We start from the raw sequence: 19,265 nt of genomic DNA, 5'->3' as shown, positions 1-19,265 counted from the left end.
GATTTGACCTTTTATTTTAGGACACACTCATTTACACACATTCACACCTGAATGCTGCACAGTACAACCACACTCTGATCAGTTGAATGTAAAAGTTGGAAGTTAAGGGCACCTCAGGAATTGTAAGCGAGGTGAGTTTAGCTCTTTCACTTTTCTCACCAAGATTTACTCTGGTGATCTGGCAATCAAACCCACAACCTTTAGGTCCTGACATAAGTTGGTCCTCATTTCTCAACTGGGTCTTTTTTGACAGTAAAGAGTTGATTGTGAACTGTTCAGAGTTTCTGTAATTTCCACTGTATTCAATAAACCACAGAGGTTTTAGGTTCTGTAGTTGTTACATTTCTTGATTATTTTAATGGCAAGTTGTGCACCTGACACAACCTCATCACTTCTACATTCCTCCCACCCAGTTCAAACTCTAATTCTTTTTTTCTCCTCCAACACTGACAATTTCTTGCATCCCATAATTTCTCCCACCTGCCATTTCATTTATTTCTTGACTTTAAAATGGTACAGTAGTTGTGGCAGTGTACCTTGCTAATGAGGATAGCTCATGATTACAGATGTGATGACTAATTTGAAAGCACAGCCAGTCCTACATGAAGGTTCTGGAACTCAAATTAATTGGATTCTGAGACGACTTAAAGTCTAGTATGGTAGTATATAGTATATACAGCCATACTTTTTTACTCTCTGAGAAATCTTTTGTAAAGCAACAGGGGTCAGTAAGTTGTGACAAGGAAAATAGCCCAAAAGAGCCCCTACATCGTACCCCGCTCCATTCATAATAAGTGACCAAGTGTGAGCAGCAAAACATTGTCATCACAAAATTACCCTGTGACCCCATTCTGTCAGTCTGCGAACCAGAACAATCTACAGTGACTGCTCGCTCATATAACATTAATGCCCCACTGTAGCCAGCTGGTAGACAAGTTAATGAATACTTAGAGTTATGAGGGGATTTATTAGGGTGAAATAAACATACTGCAATCTGTTAAGGGTTAGGGAGATGATGTTTGAGGTGGTTGTCAGGGACGTAAAGATTAAATAAGTCACCTACTCTAACCCTGTTCTGCTCATTCACTGACTTAACACTCTTAACACACTCTCCATTTGTTATTAATTTAGTGCTCAAGCTGTTTGGCATTTAAATCTGTTGTTGTTTTTTTAATTTTCTTTAAGCCGTCTCACCTTGTTTGTCTACAAATACAAAATTATCATTATGTAAAAGATAAAAAGACATTCTCTGCATATGTCCTTGGATTTCCTCTCACAACACTCACTGAAGGCTCCTATGCAGATTTGCAGCCCCAAGCATTGATATTCTGCTCAATCAACCTCCTCCCTGCGGTCCCCTTACCCCTTGATCGACCCTTACTCACGTGCAAGTCCTCATGGGACTCCGCCAAAAGTTCAAGGGTCTCCAAACCCATAATCCACTATTGAGAACGTAATCTCCGCATCATTCTTTTGGGAGACACAAGCTTTACATTGTCATTACGTCTGACTTATTTGTGCCAATGTTGTTGTGTTTACTGGTTTCTTTTCAAAAACAAGACAATAATTTGAAATCCATGCCCTGTTGATTTAGTTGAACCCCCCCATCTGTCTTTTGCCCTCCACCAGCCCTGGTATGGCGGCATTCTCAACATTTTAACCTTCAGAGACTGTTTTAAAAAAGCTGTAAAAGATTATGGTGCAGGAAGAAGGGTGGGACAGGTTTATTCTAGGTCACTGAGAATTTATAAGTTGAGATAGTGAAGACCTTGGACACTAAATGAAAACTCTTTGGCTTGACTTCACAGGGCGCCAGGCCCAGAGGAGAACAGAGATATAGCTAAGTGCAGCAGAGTCTCTGCACACTTGGCACTTTTAGACAACCTCTTATGGCTGGCTGGCATTTATACTATTATCTTGTTTGTAGGCTGCTTTTCATATAGTCAAGGCTGTTGACCTCTCTTTCTAACATTGTGAAAGTGCTAGTTTGAGGGCAACAAGTTGAAGACACTGAGAAAAACAGAGGGATATACTGGAAAATACAAAGAGAGACGGGGAAAAGCATCAAGTGAAAGTGAACCACAGAGGAGTGATGAATCAGGGAGGGGTCGAGGGATGGAGTGAAGAGACGAAATATGCGATGGAGAGGGGCACAGATGAGGAAGAAGAGGAGGGTAGAAGATGGAGAGACTCGTGTTGGGGAATAGAGTCAGTCTCAATGCTAATAGCTCTCATCTGGAGAGGCTGATGGACAGAGGACAGCACTTCTGCACTTATCCAGGCTCACTTCCCCCGCAGTCAATTACGAGACAGTCATTTAAGTCCTCCAAAAAGGCACCAGAAAGGCACTGGCTAGAGCTCTGAGGGTATAATGCTGTGCTTTGCTGCTTTACTCCTTTTATCTCAACCTGGTGTGTGCGGATTTCATGTTGAGCTGATTTAGAGTGGAGTGACAAAAAAGTATTGTCTTAATTTATCAAAGCAACCTGTGCCAAGATAAGTTTCTATGACTAGGACAGCACACACAAGTCTAGGAAGATGCTGTGTTGTTACCAAAGACTGTGAGTTTCATCATCATTCTTGTATAATAATAAAAATACCAGAGAAGCATGTTGTTAAATTTTACTTGATATCAATGTTGAACAAGTGCAAATAAATCTATGACGCCATTAAATGGATAGAAGCTGTTATTTCAGTTAAATAAATTAATAAACATATCATCATGTTGTATAATTAACTCACCAGTCCTTTGTATTACCCAAGTGCCTGCATTTTCTTGCAGATTGTGTTCATTATGTTTTCCAATTCTAATTATAATAATTATCATTGAATCACAAAGTGCTTGAAATACACGTATGGTGATGCCTTGTATCTTCAACACTTCAATTAAATCTAATTGTGTTGCACTATGCACACAAGCATACACACACGTGTGTATTATCAGCCTGTTCTCTACACATGTTGCACATTACACATCATTTGTATTTAAAGATGTGTAGTTTATTTATTGGTATTTACAAGTAAGCCAAAGGAGCAGCTACATGATCGCACACTATTTGGATCAATTTTGGGTCCAGTGGCGTGCTTGAAGGCACACACATTTTAAGATTAAGCTAATATGGATACTGATCATATTTTGTGATTAAGTTGCCATTGGAAATGCCAATCATCTCTTTCCCTGACATTATGTGCAGGTCAAAAGTGCCATCGTACCTGTAATGGTCGTTGCTGGGGACCCAAAGAGGACCAGTGTCAAAGCTGTAAGTACATTACTATTATTAGCTGAAGATGATCTGTTTTTGGCTTCCTCTCAGTGGAGCAGTTTAGGATCAACATGAAATGCCTTCAAGTTATTTTTTAATTGTTTGCATATTCTGATTTGGACATAGATGCTTTATAAACACCTTTGTTAGATTAATATAGATTTTGTTGTAGTGGTCTTCTCTGTTTCAAAATTCTACACTTTTTTCCTTTTGCTGCCACATTATTTTTTGTAACATGTATCTACATCCATACGTGATTCAGACACCAAGAAAACAAACAACAAAAATGAAGTCTATGACATGATTCTATGCTAATCTATCTAACTGTGACAATCCTGGATTGCTTACATAAGTATGAACTAAACTTGGTTCAGAAAAATAATGTAGTCATGAAATGTACTTATTTAATTGCTAAAAACTCAAATCAGGTAACTTGAGCAGCTGGGTCATAGATTGTGTTTTGCATCTATGTTTAATATCCAAACTACAACATAAAATTTTAATAGATAAAATTGTACCTAACTGTAACTACAAGATCTAAATGAAGAAGGGATTTCAATGTGCATGATTTTATAATGCAGCACAACAGTTATTCTAGACGCCTCCTATAAACACAAAATGTAACCCAAATCTTTGTAATAAAATTAACTGGTGAGTCATCAGTTCCAGTAGCAATGATTTTTTGGAAGGCAATATAGCCTGTACTTTCCTAAATTAAGGTCTTTTGATTTTTTTTAGGCCAAAGCATTTCTTAGCATTTTGCAAATGTCTTTTGAGAAACTTTTAATTGCAGCCTGACATTTATAATATGGTTCTGGCTGGTATTTCCAAAGGAGGAACACTCTTTGACCATTACATCATAAATAATACATTTATGTCTAATACAATAAATAGACAATTAAATGTTATGTAATACAAGCCTTTATACGTTTATAAGGTTTCAGCCAGTGTTTTAAATAAACCAACTGTACATGAATTCATGAGTCCATAATGGCTCACTCACACATAGCATTAACCAGCAACCTCCCCAGACCCCCAACACATCTACTGCACACCCTCCTGCTGGGACCTCCCACCCTTCATACCAGCTAATGGCAGCTGGAAGAGAGTGTGAGAATGATGCATTACTGAGTCCATTAGCAGGGGAGAGCTCTATGTTATTTATTCCCTCTCCTTCAGTCATCTTTCCCAGGCTCTCAAACTCTGTCAGTGTCTCTCTCCATCATTTTCTCCATTTCGCCCTTCCCGTCTGCCTTTCCCCTTCTCACCTGATACATGTGTAGGGCAAGGGACAATGTACAGTGCAGACCACGCACACGCCACCAATTAATTTGAACCAATGAATAAGAAATTTTGTCTTTGTGCTTCAGATCCAATTAAGTCCCATCAAATTAAATGACGAATTAGGTCACTTGTTACTACCTTTCAGATTGACCCATATCTTTGACTTCCATAACAGTGTATGACTGTTACAAAAATTAATTATGTGTTATGTTTGGTTAGGTGTAGGCATAAAACTTACTTGGTTACATTAAGGAAAAGATTGATGTCTTGTTTAAATCAATATTGACTGTCAGTAGGAAATGAGACATGAACAGTGGTCTACTGACTACTTTTCCTGTGAACAATATTGAGGGTGAAATGTATCAAATGTGAAAGTAATCAATGCAAACATATTTCCTTTTTACAGTTCACTAATGTCAAATATTACATATACAGTATTGTTAGGTAATTTAAACTTGATGTAAGACAATAAAAATACTGAAGTACCAGTACCTCTAAACTGTCGGTAACTGCAATACTTTAAATTTACTTTGTTACTTTCCAACTGAGTCCCATTGTTGGCATAGACCTCACAATCACTCAGCACAGTGTAAAACATAACATCCGAGTGTCAGGGGAGGGAAAAACTATCACTCAAGCCGTGGCATCAAGCACATAGAGCACTTGAGGCCTGTGACACATTGATGATTTAAGTTTCAGTGTTTTCAGCCTTTAATAGATAAACTGACCAGTAATGGAACCTGACATATTTTTTAAGCCGTGAACATGAGAAAGTGTCAAGTCATGGTCCTTCTGCCTGCAATTTATCAATCTGCTGTCAGAGATACTAACACTGTCTCTACAGATGTCTATCCATCCATTCTTTAATCCTCCCTCCCCCCATCCTCCATGCACACACACACACACACTCATATACACAGGAAGCTTGATGTTTTATATGACCATGTTTGGCTTTTCTGTGTTGTGCATTATAACATACACAACACACACCGCACACTGAAACTTTACAGCTTTAAATATGAACACAACACATATTCATGCAGACGAAAAAAAACACTCACACACACTTTTTTTCCCCCATGAAATATCTCTTTGTTTCTTTCCTCCCTCTTCCAATTTGATTGCACTACCCCCACCATCAGTTTCCTCCTCTCGTTCCATCACTCTGTGCACAGACCACTTAATCTATGCCTTCCAACCCGGGCATGTCTCATCTTATTTGTTCTGTGGTCTCGATCTCATTAAGATAATGAGGAATGAACTGTTTGACCAGGACCTGTTAACGACACGTCACAGACCAGCCCCCGATAAGCCCGGGCCCTGTCTGTCTGCCTCATTTTTTGCCGATATGAGGCTATCTCTCCATCTTCATCCATACGTGGATGTCATGACTCATTCTTCCTCTGCTTCTTTTTTTTTCTCACAACCGTTTAACTTTGTTGTGCTGAAATACATGGAATGAATAAGTGGAAAAATGTGAAATGAAAAACAACTTCAGAGATGCTTTTTGTGACATTTTCATGAATAATTATTCAACTGTCTCAAGATCAACAATAAACAGGAGTTGATGGTGTCAGCACCTCAGGGGGAAAGTGAGTACATCAAAGAAGTAATTCAGAGCTCGACACAACTGGAATTGAGAGTCACAGCTGTATAACACTAGCGGAGTGCAGCCCTATAAGTAGAAGTACAGATTTTATCCTCGAAGTACATGAAGAACAAAACTAAACTGTGGTCTGGAGGCTGTTGTGGATTATATAGGTACAGTGTAGCAAAACCGAAGGGTCAATCAATCACTGCTTCTGCCCTCAGATGCCTCTTCAGTGTAAATTTTACTCTCCCTTATAAAACTTAATCAAAATGTCTGTATAGCACACCGATGCTGCCTTTACTTCATTAAATAATTGACAATGGATGTGTGCTATTTTTTAAAAAACAAAACAAAAACCTGAAAATCCTTATTTTTTTCACATGTACTTGATAACACAAAATTGCTGTGGAAATACTAATGGGGTAGACCTTTGTCACATTAGACCTTTTGACTTGTCAAACACAGATAATTACGGTAATACTGGTTGCATTCTACTTGCCATTACCAGATGTTGTCGTTAATGCTGGGTCACTTAACATCTTCTGTACATGGAACAGAGCCATCATTAAAGTTAGTATTTGCACCTTTGTGTTTTCCTGCGACGGCAAGTCGAAATGTCCACTGTGAGAAAAGGTCTGTTTGGAGGTAAAGACCACCTAAGTAGCATTTCTAGCCACACGCACCGTACGTCTAACCTCTAACGTATATAAAACCTGGAGAAGAAAACTTCAATTTTATGGTTATAGTTGGTGTAACTGGAGATCTTCTAGCCAGCTGGTGACTGGCCAGATAAACATTACCAACAGATGGAGTCATGTTATGACAACAATTTTAAACCATAGGTCAACACTAGAAAGAATCTTAACTGTCCACAACATCAATCATCTTTGTAATGTGTTTTTTATATGACTTTGCTCTCAGACCTCAGTCCATAGTGTCTAAAAGGATGCAGAGGGGCCTATTTACATAGCACAAAGTCAAATTAGCTTAAAAACTATAAGCTGATGCTGTTCTGTGCTTTTTCTCTGACAGGTCACTGCTGTTTCCTCCTGCTGAACAGCAACTAATTTGCTTGTTTTTTTGAGAGCTATTGTTGAAGCTGTAATTATAGCTTTTCATTTTGTCTGGGAAGCCATCAGCTGGCTAGGAGATCTCAGACCACAACTTGCAGCTTAAGCTAAAGTCGAAAGATCAATACCATTAACTTATACCACATCTCAGAATAGCCATACTTTCCCGTTCATCTTGCTTAAAAATAAATAGAGGAAACACTACAAAGGTCCAACCACCCAATCATCAGGCCTAAATTTACATGTTTAATCAGACCAAACATGCAATGTATTGTATCCAAGTAAATAGAGTCATCCAAAAAAAATACAATCACCTCTTATGGTATGATGCTGGAACACAAATTCACCAAACGTTCTGGGCAGTAATTGCAAACATCAATCACTTATTTGAATTTGACTCCTTTTCATAAAAGATAATACAGGCACTTTGTCTTGTATTACGGCATAGTTAGAAAATAATCGCTGAAATATAAATATTTACGGATATGAAGGGTGAAAAGGCCACAGTCAGCATAGTAATTATTTTGGCATATTATTTAACAGTGGATCAGTAAAACATAAATTCTGGGGAATGCAGAGAGATCACCTTCCTTTGTGTCTCTCTTAGTTCATTGTCATAAAATAATGCTCTGAGGAGCACTGAGTCTTCTAAAACATAGCAAAAAAAATATTAAAATAGAATCTGCATCACTTCTATTAGCTGACAGCAAAACAAGGGACATGTATTCACAAACACCCCACTAAGAAAAGATGAAAGATGAAAGATCATCTGTCTTGTAATTTTCCTTATTTTATTCAACATCTAATCAATAAGACATTGTTTAAGTGCAGTGGGGTTTTGATAAACTCATGTTTCATATAAAGACAGAAGGCCTATTAAATAAAACAGACTAAATCTGGTTCAGTTACATCTCCTCTTGTTGACATTTGTGCATATTCTACACAAATTTCACCCTGTAAAGAAAGTGTTTCCACTGCACCAAATTTCCCATCTTTATTTATGAAGTTCTTTTGGAAACCAGATGTGAAAGAAGCACATTTTAGCTCATGTAAATGGGAACTGTGAGAGTGGTTCCCGTGACTGATGCCGCTGTCCACAGCCTGTTAAAATGGAAGCTTCCAGGCATATTTTATGAGATGAATTCCTTTTGTATTTGTTGTCACCAGTCTGTTTTTTTTTTTTTTTTTTTTCATAAAGTGGAAGTTTAAAGCCAGATTGATCAACAACGTTGCGTCTCTCTCTTGGCAAGGTCATTTGTTTGACAAAGTGTCTTTTGAGTAAAGTAGGCTGTTTCATTTTAGCCGAGGCACCTTTAATGGAATGCCACTGATGGCAGGTTAGACGTACGGTGAAGTGTGTGTGTGTTTGCATGTGTGTTTGGCGGGTTGTCGGTGGCTTGTATCCATCACTGTGATAGTATCTCGTCCCGCAATGCCCAAAGGGAAACGCAGCACACATCAAACCACTGCGTGCATTCACACACAAGCACAAACACATACACGCACCAGCACTGTGTTGTAATGTTGTACACTAACAGTGATACTTTTCCCATAAATGAGTGTGACAACTTACAATTTCAATGTCAGTAATACTTAGAGTACTTTAGTTTTATCAGCTACTGTGAATATAAAAATGTAGCTGAATTATCCAGAAACTTCATTCTACTTTAATCTCTTTTTTTTTACTCATCATTGGTTGTTTTCCTCACAGACCAGTTTTCATTAGAGAGAGTTATCGTTTTGTGGTAGGACCTTTTCCTACTACTTTGATTTTATCCACTCACAGGGAGATTGGATATCAGTGCTGCAAGTTTCCTAAGGAAAAGGGAAACTGACTGGATCCTGCGGAAGGATGGGATTTGGGGAATGTGATGAAAGTATGAACTAACAAGTTGCTCAACAAATTACTGATCCCTGGGGATAAAATGATATCATTAGTCGTATTATTTGAAATTAGTAGCAGTTCTTGAAATAAGTATTGTTTTATCGAGTGACAAGCGGCAAGTGCTTTTCTTCTACTATGAGAAATACACCCATTTTAGTGCCATGACGTGCATATTTCACATACTGTCCTCACACACACAAACTTATACTTGTGCACACTTAAACAAGTCTCAGCAGCAAGTGTACGTAACTGTTCCTTGTGCTAATTCCACTTCTAATTCCCAGTGGCTTTAAACGTTTTCCCGCTCTATCATATAAATCCTACTGCAGACACTTAAGATGTGTCTATTACCAGCTTTCTTTATCTGTGAAATGGCAGAGTCCCGTGTACATTTACATATGACTGTCAAGAAGTGAGGCGCACAGGCATACGGCAGCCCATATGACTTCGACAGGCATGTGAGGAAAGGGTGGACAGGCGTTCACCATGGAGGGATGGCAGTACATTGAATCAGATAGGAATTGCTATGTCTCTGTCACATCCAGCGAGAGAGCCTCACAGGAGCAAGCTGGGAGACGGAACATGATTGAAGATAGCGAGTAGGTGGCAGAGAGGCTGAACCTGCCACACACAGATGCAAACACAATAATAATAATAAAACTATATGTATAGCACTTTTCTTGACATGGTTACAAAGTACTTTACAGAGAAAAGAGAAAAGCAAATAATGGAAGCAATGTCAAATGCAAATAAAAACAAACAATGGGATCATGAAGACAAACAATGAGATAATCAAACACAGGCGATTATAAAGTTAAAAGCAGGGGATAATATAAAATTGTAAGGATGGAAAAATAAAATCACAAGAGGCATATTAAGTATGCATACAAGCTTTCTTATAAAAATAATGTTTTAAGAAGGGATTTGAAAGACGTTACAAATGTAGCCTTTCTAATCTCAGTGGGCCGAGTACAGTACAGTGGAAACTGCTGATAGTGTTCACGTCTGTCTGGGTCAAATTGATCACTATAAGTGGATGATTATTATATTCTTTTTTTCTCATGCTGATTACCATCTTATTGTCATCTGTATATTTATTACATGAATATGAAGTAGTGCAACAGGCAGCTTCACTATTTGCTGAATTTTATTGACATTTCAAAATACAGTGCAGCTGTTTCAGGCGCTCGTTGTTTTGCTGCTGCATCTTGTTGGCTCGTTTTTGGCAGTTTGTCATAAGCTTCAATTAGACTATATTCTTCATTGAGAGAAAACGACTTTCGTTTTCCCGTCATGATTTCAATGTGCATGCAGCACCAGCCTAAGCTAACCAGCCAGAAGCAGATGTGTTACCACAAGACAATAATAACTGTAGTTTAATTTTTTTTTCATATGTTGTCATGTATGAAAAGACCCAAATGAACACTGTAAGGGGATTACTTGACTACTATAAGCGAATTATTTAAACAGCATTTGTGTAGGAATGATTCTGTCCTGAGTTTTTTGATCCATGTAAGCGGTTGATCACTGTAATTATGATCACTATAAGCAGTTTCCACTATATTCCCAAGTTTGGGGGCTCTACCTGCAAAAGCCCCAGTCTCCTTTTGTCACCAGCCAAGACCAGGAAATAACCAGCAGAGCCCCATCCACTGATCTAAGGTCATCATAACCTGACTAAGAGGGAGAATGTGTGTATATTGAAAATACAGGTGGTCCAAGAATGGATCCTTGGGGAACACAATTACTATTATGAGAGAACTTGAGTCTGCTATTTTAACAGAGAAAGTTCTAAAGGTGGCAGATTTAGAGCAGTACCCTTAAGGATTACACAAATTTCTAGGTGATGCGGGAGAACAGCGTGAACAGTGTAAAAGCTGCATTCAAATCTTATCGAACAAGGACTCAACAATCACCTCTGTCAACTGCCAGAAGAAGGTCACTGGTGACCTTAACAAAGGCTGTCTCTGTGCTGTAAGGGGCTCTAAAACTACACTGAAAACAGTAAAATCACTTTGAAATCACTTTGTCAAGCACCTTAGATAAAAATGGTAATTTTGAAGTTGGTCTATAATTGTTAAGTGAGAAGGGTGCAGATTGTGTTTCTTTAGTAATGGTCTTAAATGAACTGTTAATATTCAATCGAATAAAATGACTAATAGGAGGGAATACCCCTTTTAAAAACTTTGTAGGGATCAGTTGATCTAAATACAAAATATTGACAGTTTGAAACTGAGTTACAGATGCAGGAAATATGGACAAATTCAAGGGGCAGGTCAAATGTGATAACCTATATTTTCCACCTCATCAATAAAATTTCCAGGTTTAAGATTTGTATCAGATGGATCATTAAGGACAGGACTGATTATCTTAAATAAAACATTTGAGTTATGAGTTATTGAGTATGAGAAATATCTGATCTCACATCTTGTATGGCTGCCTGATAATATGTAAAATAAAATGTTAATGTGTAAAAATTGGGAAGGAAACTTGCAAGAGCGGCAAAGTCTGCTGGAGTTAACCAGGTCTCACATGCTTACAAGACAATAGCTATGGAGTTTTTAGACAATCAGACTTACGACTGGCTACCCAGCTGTGTATCCGGCGTCCTGCAGTGAGAGAATATAGTGCACAGACATTTGAGGTAGAAGCTTTTCTGTCTAAATTAATTTCATTCCAATTCAGTTCACTTGAAAAGCTTAACCTGCAGTATTTGACACCCACATTATATATATTGCCAGAGCAGAAGGTGACAAATTGAGTGACTCACTAAAGGAGAACAATCCTCTAAGAACACATTCGTTTTCTATATTGCCATTCTTTATTCGGTATCCTTGACCATTTTTCTTGAAGTTTTACAATGATACATTTGCAGTGACGATACATTCTTTTTTACTCTTAAAAGGTAGGTTCACATTTTTGTTCAAGTCTGTCTTAAAACAGCACTCAGATGGCCGTATGTACACTGAAACAGTTTATGCTCACTGTTATTGTTCCCACTGTCCCTATGGACCATTAAGAAATCCTTAAGCGATTTCAATGCAAGAGATGGGGGATAAAATCCACAGTCCTTGTTTTGTACAAAAAATGCATTCTCAACTTCAGCCAAAGCTAATATGAAGTGTGAAATTTGCACTTTATGTTTCCTCTACTGCACATCATCAAGGAAATACAGTTCATTGACACTAGCAGTGGGAATTTTGTACTAAAAAAGATACTCATTTAATTTGGCTAACTCAGACAACTGAGGCATCAGATAATAGCTTTGGCTAAAGTTGCAAATGCATTTTAGCGCAGAAAGAGGACATTGGGATCACATTAAGAAGGGATCTCTTCATGGACAGATGAACAAGAGAAATAATTCATAATTAAGAAATAATTATTGTAGTTTACTTGTTAATGATACATGTATTCTCTCTTTTTCTGTATCTTTTCTACGTCTGTCGCTCCACAGTAACAAAGACAGTGTGTGCAGAGCAGTGTGACGGCCGTTGCTTCGGCCCCTATGTGACTGACTGCTGCCACCGTGAGTGTGCAGGTGGCTGCTTTGGTCCAAAGGACACAGACTGCTTTGTAAGTGAACACACACACTCACACACACACACATACATACACAGCCACACATTTACTTTACACCAATCTGTTAAAAAAACATGGGTGCAAACCAATTGTTTGCATGGTCATATCATCAAAACCCAGAAACATTTCCCGATCATACTATGTATACCTTAGATGTCCTGTTTTTCACAAACTTGACACATTCTATTGGTGACTTTTCACTTCTATGATTCAGGGTACTTTTTAAAAAAGGATTTCTCCTCTCCAGTCTCAGTTTTTATGTTGAATTGCCACTTGTATGGTAGATATTATTAAATGAAATTTCTTCATGAATGTCATTGTTAAATACAGACTTCACCAGGCCCTCCTCCATCTCGGCTCTTTGCTGTGTGCCTTGTCCATTTTATTTTCATCCCTCTGTGTGTTGAACTTGTTTCTGTGCTTGTAATTCAGAGCCCATCACTTATGGAGCTCCTCCGCCTGCTTTTGGACAGGCGAGTTCTTGATCATTGATTCTTCACACTTCATCTTTTATTACACTCAAGGATGGATAAATCAGGAAACCATTTTGAACTACTCTCCAAATGAGAGTGTAAAGCCTTGATTGTCTCTTATCAAATGTATTAATTGTCTTAAGACCTTATTTCCAGAAAGGTAGGTAAGGTAGTATCACACTTGATAAAGTCTTACATTCGTGGACGATATGTTAATGTTATTACCAATTCAAACACTCTCTCCCTCTCCCCCTTGTCTCTCTCTGTCATTGTCTATTTTTTTCTCTGACTGACACTTCATCATAAGAATGAAGTATGAATAAATGAGGAAGTCATTTTGAACTACATTCCAAATGAGAGAGCAAAGTCTTGACTGACTGTCAAGACTGTCGATCATAATCCATGTATCAGTATAGTTCAGTTTTGGAATCACTGTTTGACAGACTGTTTGGTGTGATTTCAGTGCATACTCTACTTTGGTTCATCAATGTCGACACACATTTTTTTGTCTGATCCAACAGTCTTTGTCCAGTGCCACTGTATCTTACTGGAAAAATCACACCTAAACAACAGATAAATGACATTGGAGGCTCTTCTGGCTCTGGTTTCTTATTTGTGTTGGTTATACTGTATGTGCTATCCGTCAGGCGCTAACCTGACTGGTGTGGTTTGGCAACAGACAACAACTGCCAAAGTTGTCTGGGTGGAACTATAGCACTTCAGAATTTGTGTTCTGCACATAGTAAGAAGTTAACCCACATAAGTTTATTTTATTATTATTTAGCCATATTATTTGTGACAACACATTTAGGTCAAGCGTGGTATACTTATTTTCAGAATGCTTCTCATTTTCAAAATCTCCTAACCAGATCTGTGTGTGCAAGTATCGGTGAATACTGTGTGTATGACAGGTGTTGCAAGGTTAACCTATGTACTATGTACCTTGTACAATGAACATCGGTATTTTTTTTTGCAAGAAATCTAATCACAGTGACTTTGTCCCAGTGATATTTTCATTGGGTGCATGCATATCATTCTCAATCAGCGCCATTTAACTCTTAATTCAAATCTGGTGTAGTTATATTTGCATCTACTCATGATGTTTAAGCACAAGTACTAATGTTGTGTGCTATGTTGGTTAAATTTAAATAAAGTAAAGGATCTAAATACTTATTCCACCACTCTTTGTGGGGTGTGTGTGTGTGTGTTTTCAGGCATGCACCAACTTCAATGACAGTGGGGCATGTGTGACCCAGTGCCCTCAGCCATTTGTCTACAACCCCACCACCTTCCAACTGGAACATAACCCTGGGGCAAAGTACACCTATGGAGCCTTCTGTGTCAAGAAGTGTCCACGTAAGTCTTACCACCTGGACACAAACGCATACTCACACATACTCAAACACACACCTGCTTTACTACTGTACAATACTTGTATGTAATGATAATCCTAGCCATTTTAATAATATAATAATTATAATTATTTTTATAATACTTATAATACTTTGCAAAATTACAATACTGACAGGCACTGGAGGACGCAGAGAAGCATTTAGACTTATATGTCTTTTAATTAACACATACCCCATGAAACACATTGGGTCTCATGCAAGAACATTTTCATATTTTTATCCTAAAACTCTCTTACTTTTTTCTGTGAGGTTTGCTTGTACGAGTGTTCCAAGTCGGATTCAACAAACTTGCTTAACTGCCTGAACTTGTCGTAAATCGCTCGTTTCAGCCTGATGAATTTCACCTGTTCATGAGTAGGTGCGCTAATGTGATCATTAGGGATGTCCCTGAAATTGTCATATAAGGGTTCATGTTCCGCTCCATTTGTGGATGAGTTTCATTCACAAAAATGTTCCCAAAGAGTAAAAACACAGCGCAGCTTCGAGTCCTGCTTTCAGAAATCATCAGACAAACCATAACAAATTTAGTAGTAGGGGACTCAATACAACTAGAAAATATGAATCCACCTTCCAATGACGTTTCATCACAGCAGTTCTGCACTGTGACAGAAGAGGGGATGCTTTGACATGAAGTTAGATGCTAAGAAACCTCTTTCTAAAGCAAAGCGCTCCGTGATGGGAAGCGGTCAAGGGATGTGACAGTCAGAAAGAATATTATAATCTACAGGTGATGTTACACTGTCAGCTGCAACACAAGATGATGCTGGACAGAGACCTGCAGAGACACAGAGGCAGCTGTCAGAATGAAAGAAGTTTCCTAGCAACTACTGAAATGTAGAAGTAACTGTGCCAAAATATGGCCATAAAAATCTTAAAATCTAAAAAAACCTTTCAGTAAATTAGCAGCTATGATGACAATAATATGGTGAACAGAATATTAATTTTACATTAAGTTTGTTTTAGTAATAAAACATTATATTAATATCATTATATTATTTATTTCTTGTTGATTAAATCAATTCAGATTAGGGCATTAAAAATGTAAGACAAACAAGTGTCTCCTCTGTGAAGAAAGGCAGAGATGATCTATTTGTGACACTCGTAAATCTTGTTCAGAAATTCTAATTTAATACCAATTTGATTCTACCAGAAAATTGATGAATGCCACAAATGTTCTTAAATCACTCATACATGCATCTTAAGAACGAAGCTGTTTGTACGAGTGGTTCTTGTAATAGGCCCATTGATACACTTAAATGAGCATAATCAATATTTTTGATATTAACATGGAATCAGATCACTCTGCATTTTGCGACACCTGGCAAGCTAAAGGTCCTGACATTATTCACAACACTTAAGGTTCATTTTTTTGTTTTCTATCAATTTCACCTACAACCACTGGGTTTTTGCAAAAGGAGCAGATACGTTTAAGCCATGTTTTAAATTTTCACTGTGACTTTCCTTATGCACCCAAAAGTCTTTGTTTCCTATTGCAAGTCAGCACTGCTCACTTACAAACTTACAAACTAGATCCTCTTGTCCATTTGATGGCTCAACAAATGATTTTAGTAATTGAAAATAAACAGAAAGATAAGGACAACACACTCACCACTGATTATATGCCTCTAAATACTTTACACTGATAAATGCCCAGATTTTTTTCTTTTTAAGAATTAAGAAATAATGAGCGCTTAATTTACTGTTAGTTAATATGGCTTACTTTTTGTGCTAAGGGTAAGTGTTTCTCCTATGGCAAATAAATGTATGACATATATAAGTAAAGTTAAATAACAAATTCAGTAAGGATATTGAATCCCACCCTCTACTGCTGTCCCTGAGGATTAGATAAACATTGATTAGTTGATAAATGCAGCACACTATAAAACACAACTAACATTAAAGGGACACAGTGCTTGTGTATTACTGCATATCTGTCAAATTTACACATTATATTCCTCTTTAAAGACACACATGCATCCAGGTGCATCTTCACATACTGATTATCATGGATTTATATGCAAGCGAAGTGCACACTCATCCCTTAGCAGCAGGAAGAACAGCCATGTTCTTTAAATGCCTTATTTGCATTTGAACAGATAAATGCAATCACCTCTTCCCACTGGTGTGCCCTCATGTACAAATCAAAGTTTTACCATGATCAAGAGCAACAATTAGATACTGGGGGAGCTTGAATTGCATTTACTCTTAAGCTTCTCATAACCTTCTCATTACTGGCGACATTGACCATGGAAAATATTGCCACTATAAATACAGCTTGTCTTATGTTCTCATAAGATAACCTGTGTGTGTGTGTGTGTGTGTGTGTGTGTGTGTGTGTGTGTGTGTGTGTGTGTGTTCTTGTTTATCTGTAGTTGTGAGGGACAATTTGAATTGTTATTGATTTATTCAACCTTTATTTATACAAGGTAGGTCCATGCTCCTTTACAGCAAGGCCCCCGTTAAAAAACAGTTAAACTTAGACAATATACAGTGTGCAGGCTCAGTGAAAACAGTCACAAGCAGGTAGAGAACCTGGTAGACCTCAGAATGAAGACATTGTCGCAAAGTGAGGACATTGTTGCCGGTCTTCACTTCTACAAAGGGATTTTTAACAGTCAAGACTTGGTGTTAAGGTTGGGGTGGCCAGGTTAAATTGAGGATAAGAGGTCAGGGTAGGCATTTAGTTGTAATGATTAAGGCTGTGATGATGATGCATTATGTAAATGAGGGTTCTCACAACTATAGAAGTACAAATGTGCCTGTGTTTGCTTTTAAAATCTAGAATTTCCTCCCGATTACTGTTATTATGTATGAGATTGATGTATCACCCGTTGGTGCCAAGGATGACTGGAGTCTGTGCATGTCACCTGCCTGCTCAAACCTCATTATAACATGGTACAAGTCATAGCCCTCCTCACTGAAGACAAGAGTTATCTGTATGATGTGAGTCTCGACTTGACCTGCGACTTGAAGGCAAAAATACTGAGGAGACCTGACTGGGTGACACAGTAATATTTAAAAATGCTGCTCTGAAGGTATTGTGTCTTTTGGAGCACTGCCAAATTGTCATGAATAATTAATAACGTAACAGAGATGCAACAAGCTGCTGCTGTCACCAGAAAATGTAGAAGACTCTGAATTCAAATGAGAGAACCCTTTCATTAAATTATCAATTAGTCTACATGAATTAGTAGCTCAATAGTTTATTTTTTACTCCCTGACTCTGTGAAAATATTCTGATCAAATCACTTTTGTAAGCTATAATTCCTGCTTTTAGTATTTAATTAAAATTCCTGTTTGTTTTTGTAAAATATTCAAGAGTATTGATGTGGTTTCACTTATCTATTGCACTGATTAGGCTATCATAAATAAAGGATTGTTGATGTCATTTGACCTGTTTTAAAGCAGATGACAGAGAATGCAGCCATCACTCCGGGAGGAATTTGTGATAAAAAAAATATTTGTTTGTAGGATCCTACAGCTTAATGACAATTTTAGTTGCTGAAAAGGCATTTAAAATGACTGTAACATACCTGTGACCTGCGCGTAACAGTTCGTGCATCATGTAAACACAGCCAGGACACTGCAGTTCATATCATCCATCTGTACAAACTGATCTTCATAATTTTAATAACAAATTATCAGTGTTAGAGCCTGATGTTACTAGAATCATTCTATATATTTTAATCCTTTTGACATTTAAAATTAAGCCACCTGTTTGAGTCATTGGTTCAGTTTTTGCAACATGAAAATGTGAGTGACTGCTGTGAAATTTAACTACATATAAACATTGTGAGTCAACTGAACTCAGGAATACTAAATTTGTTTCCAGTGAGGTATTATTGAGCTTATATATTGACTTTCTGAGTAAACATTACTGATGCTGCTCTAGAAAACAAGATGTAGTTATTTCAAAAAATAAATTACTTGTAATCTTATTCTGAATTTATTCTTTTTTAAACAGAAGTTGCAGTCGCGAGGGCATGGAGAAGGAATTATCTGATGTGCAGACAGATGTGATTTGCACTGCACTGATGAAATGAATAAAATAAAATGAATTTTATGTAACAGATAATGATTTACACACTGTTACATACGACACAGTCATTATCTTTATTTCTCCTAACAGACAGTTGAATTCATGAACAAAAATGATAAATTTTAGCATTGAGTTTTGACGTTAAGGTGTTTTACTGTTCATGGACACTGAATGTAATGTACTGAAGGCCACGCCCATTATGACCACACCTACCCCAACTCCCCAGTCCCTACTTTTATCCATTCTCATCTGGTCACCCTATGTTTACAGTTGGTCAAGGTCTCACCCCAGCACTCATTCTTCTTGATGAGCTGTTTACCTTGAAACAACCTCCAGCCTTAGGTTAGGGTAACTGCTATTCACAAAGCCTTGGTGATAAAGAAACAGCACATAATCATTTCTCCTTTTCCTGCTTTGCACTATTATTAGTCCTGGTATTACTCTTCTGTTCTGTGGCCACGGTCCAGCCAGCCGCTAACCACTCACTCTGCCCACAGCTAATTGTGGATGCTCCATGCTGTTTCCAACAACACTGAAAAGGCCAACCAGCAGGGAAGGAAGGGGGATTTGCACTTGAACACAGTATTACTTTTAGACAGACATAAGATATATACATATGTATACATTTCAGCGTTTATTATGATAACAGTAAGTGGCTGTAAGTCATGG

General features: G+C 37.7%; 1 protein-coding gene across 2 annotated transcripts in view; it reads left to right on the top strand.

Moving 5' to 3' along the window:
* LOC121907139 (receptor tyrosine-protein kinase erbB-4-like) overlaps nucleotides 1-19,265 on the top strand; it is a 349,464-nt gene that overhangs the window by 223,241 nt on the left and 106,958 nt on the right. For both annotated transcript variants that reach the window (XM_042426534.1, XM_042426533.1), the window contains exons 5-7: nucleotides 3,195-3,260; nucleotides 12,548-12,666; nucleotides 14,360-14,501. In XM_042426534.1, the coding sequence (XP_042282468.1) occupies nucleotides 3,195-3,260; nucleotides 12,548-12,666; nucleotides 14,360-14,501 (327 nt within the window). The remainder of the gene's footprint in view (nucleotides 1-3,194; nucleotides 3,261-12,547; nucleotides 12,667-14,359; nucleotides 14,502-19,265) is intronic.

The sequence above is a fragment of the Thunnus maccoyii genome, chromosome 11 (genome assembly GCF_910596095.1).
Source record: "Thunnus maccoyii chromosome 11, fThuMac1.1, whole genome shotgun sequence".
Classification (NCBI taxonomy): Eukaryota; Metazoa; Chordata; class Actinopteri; order Scombriformes; family Scombridae; genus Thunnus; species Thunnus maccoyii.
This window is presented reverse-complemented; position numbering and strand designations above follow the sequence as displayed.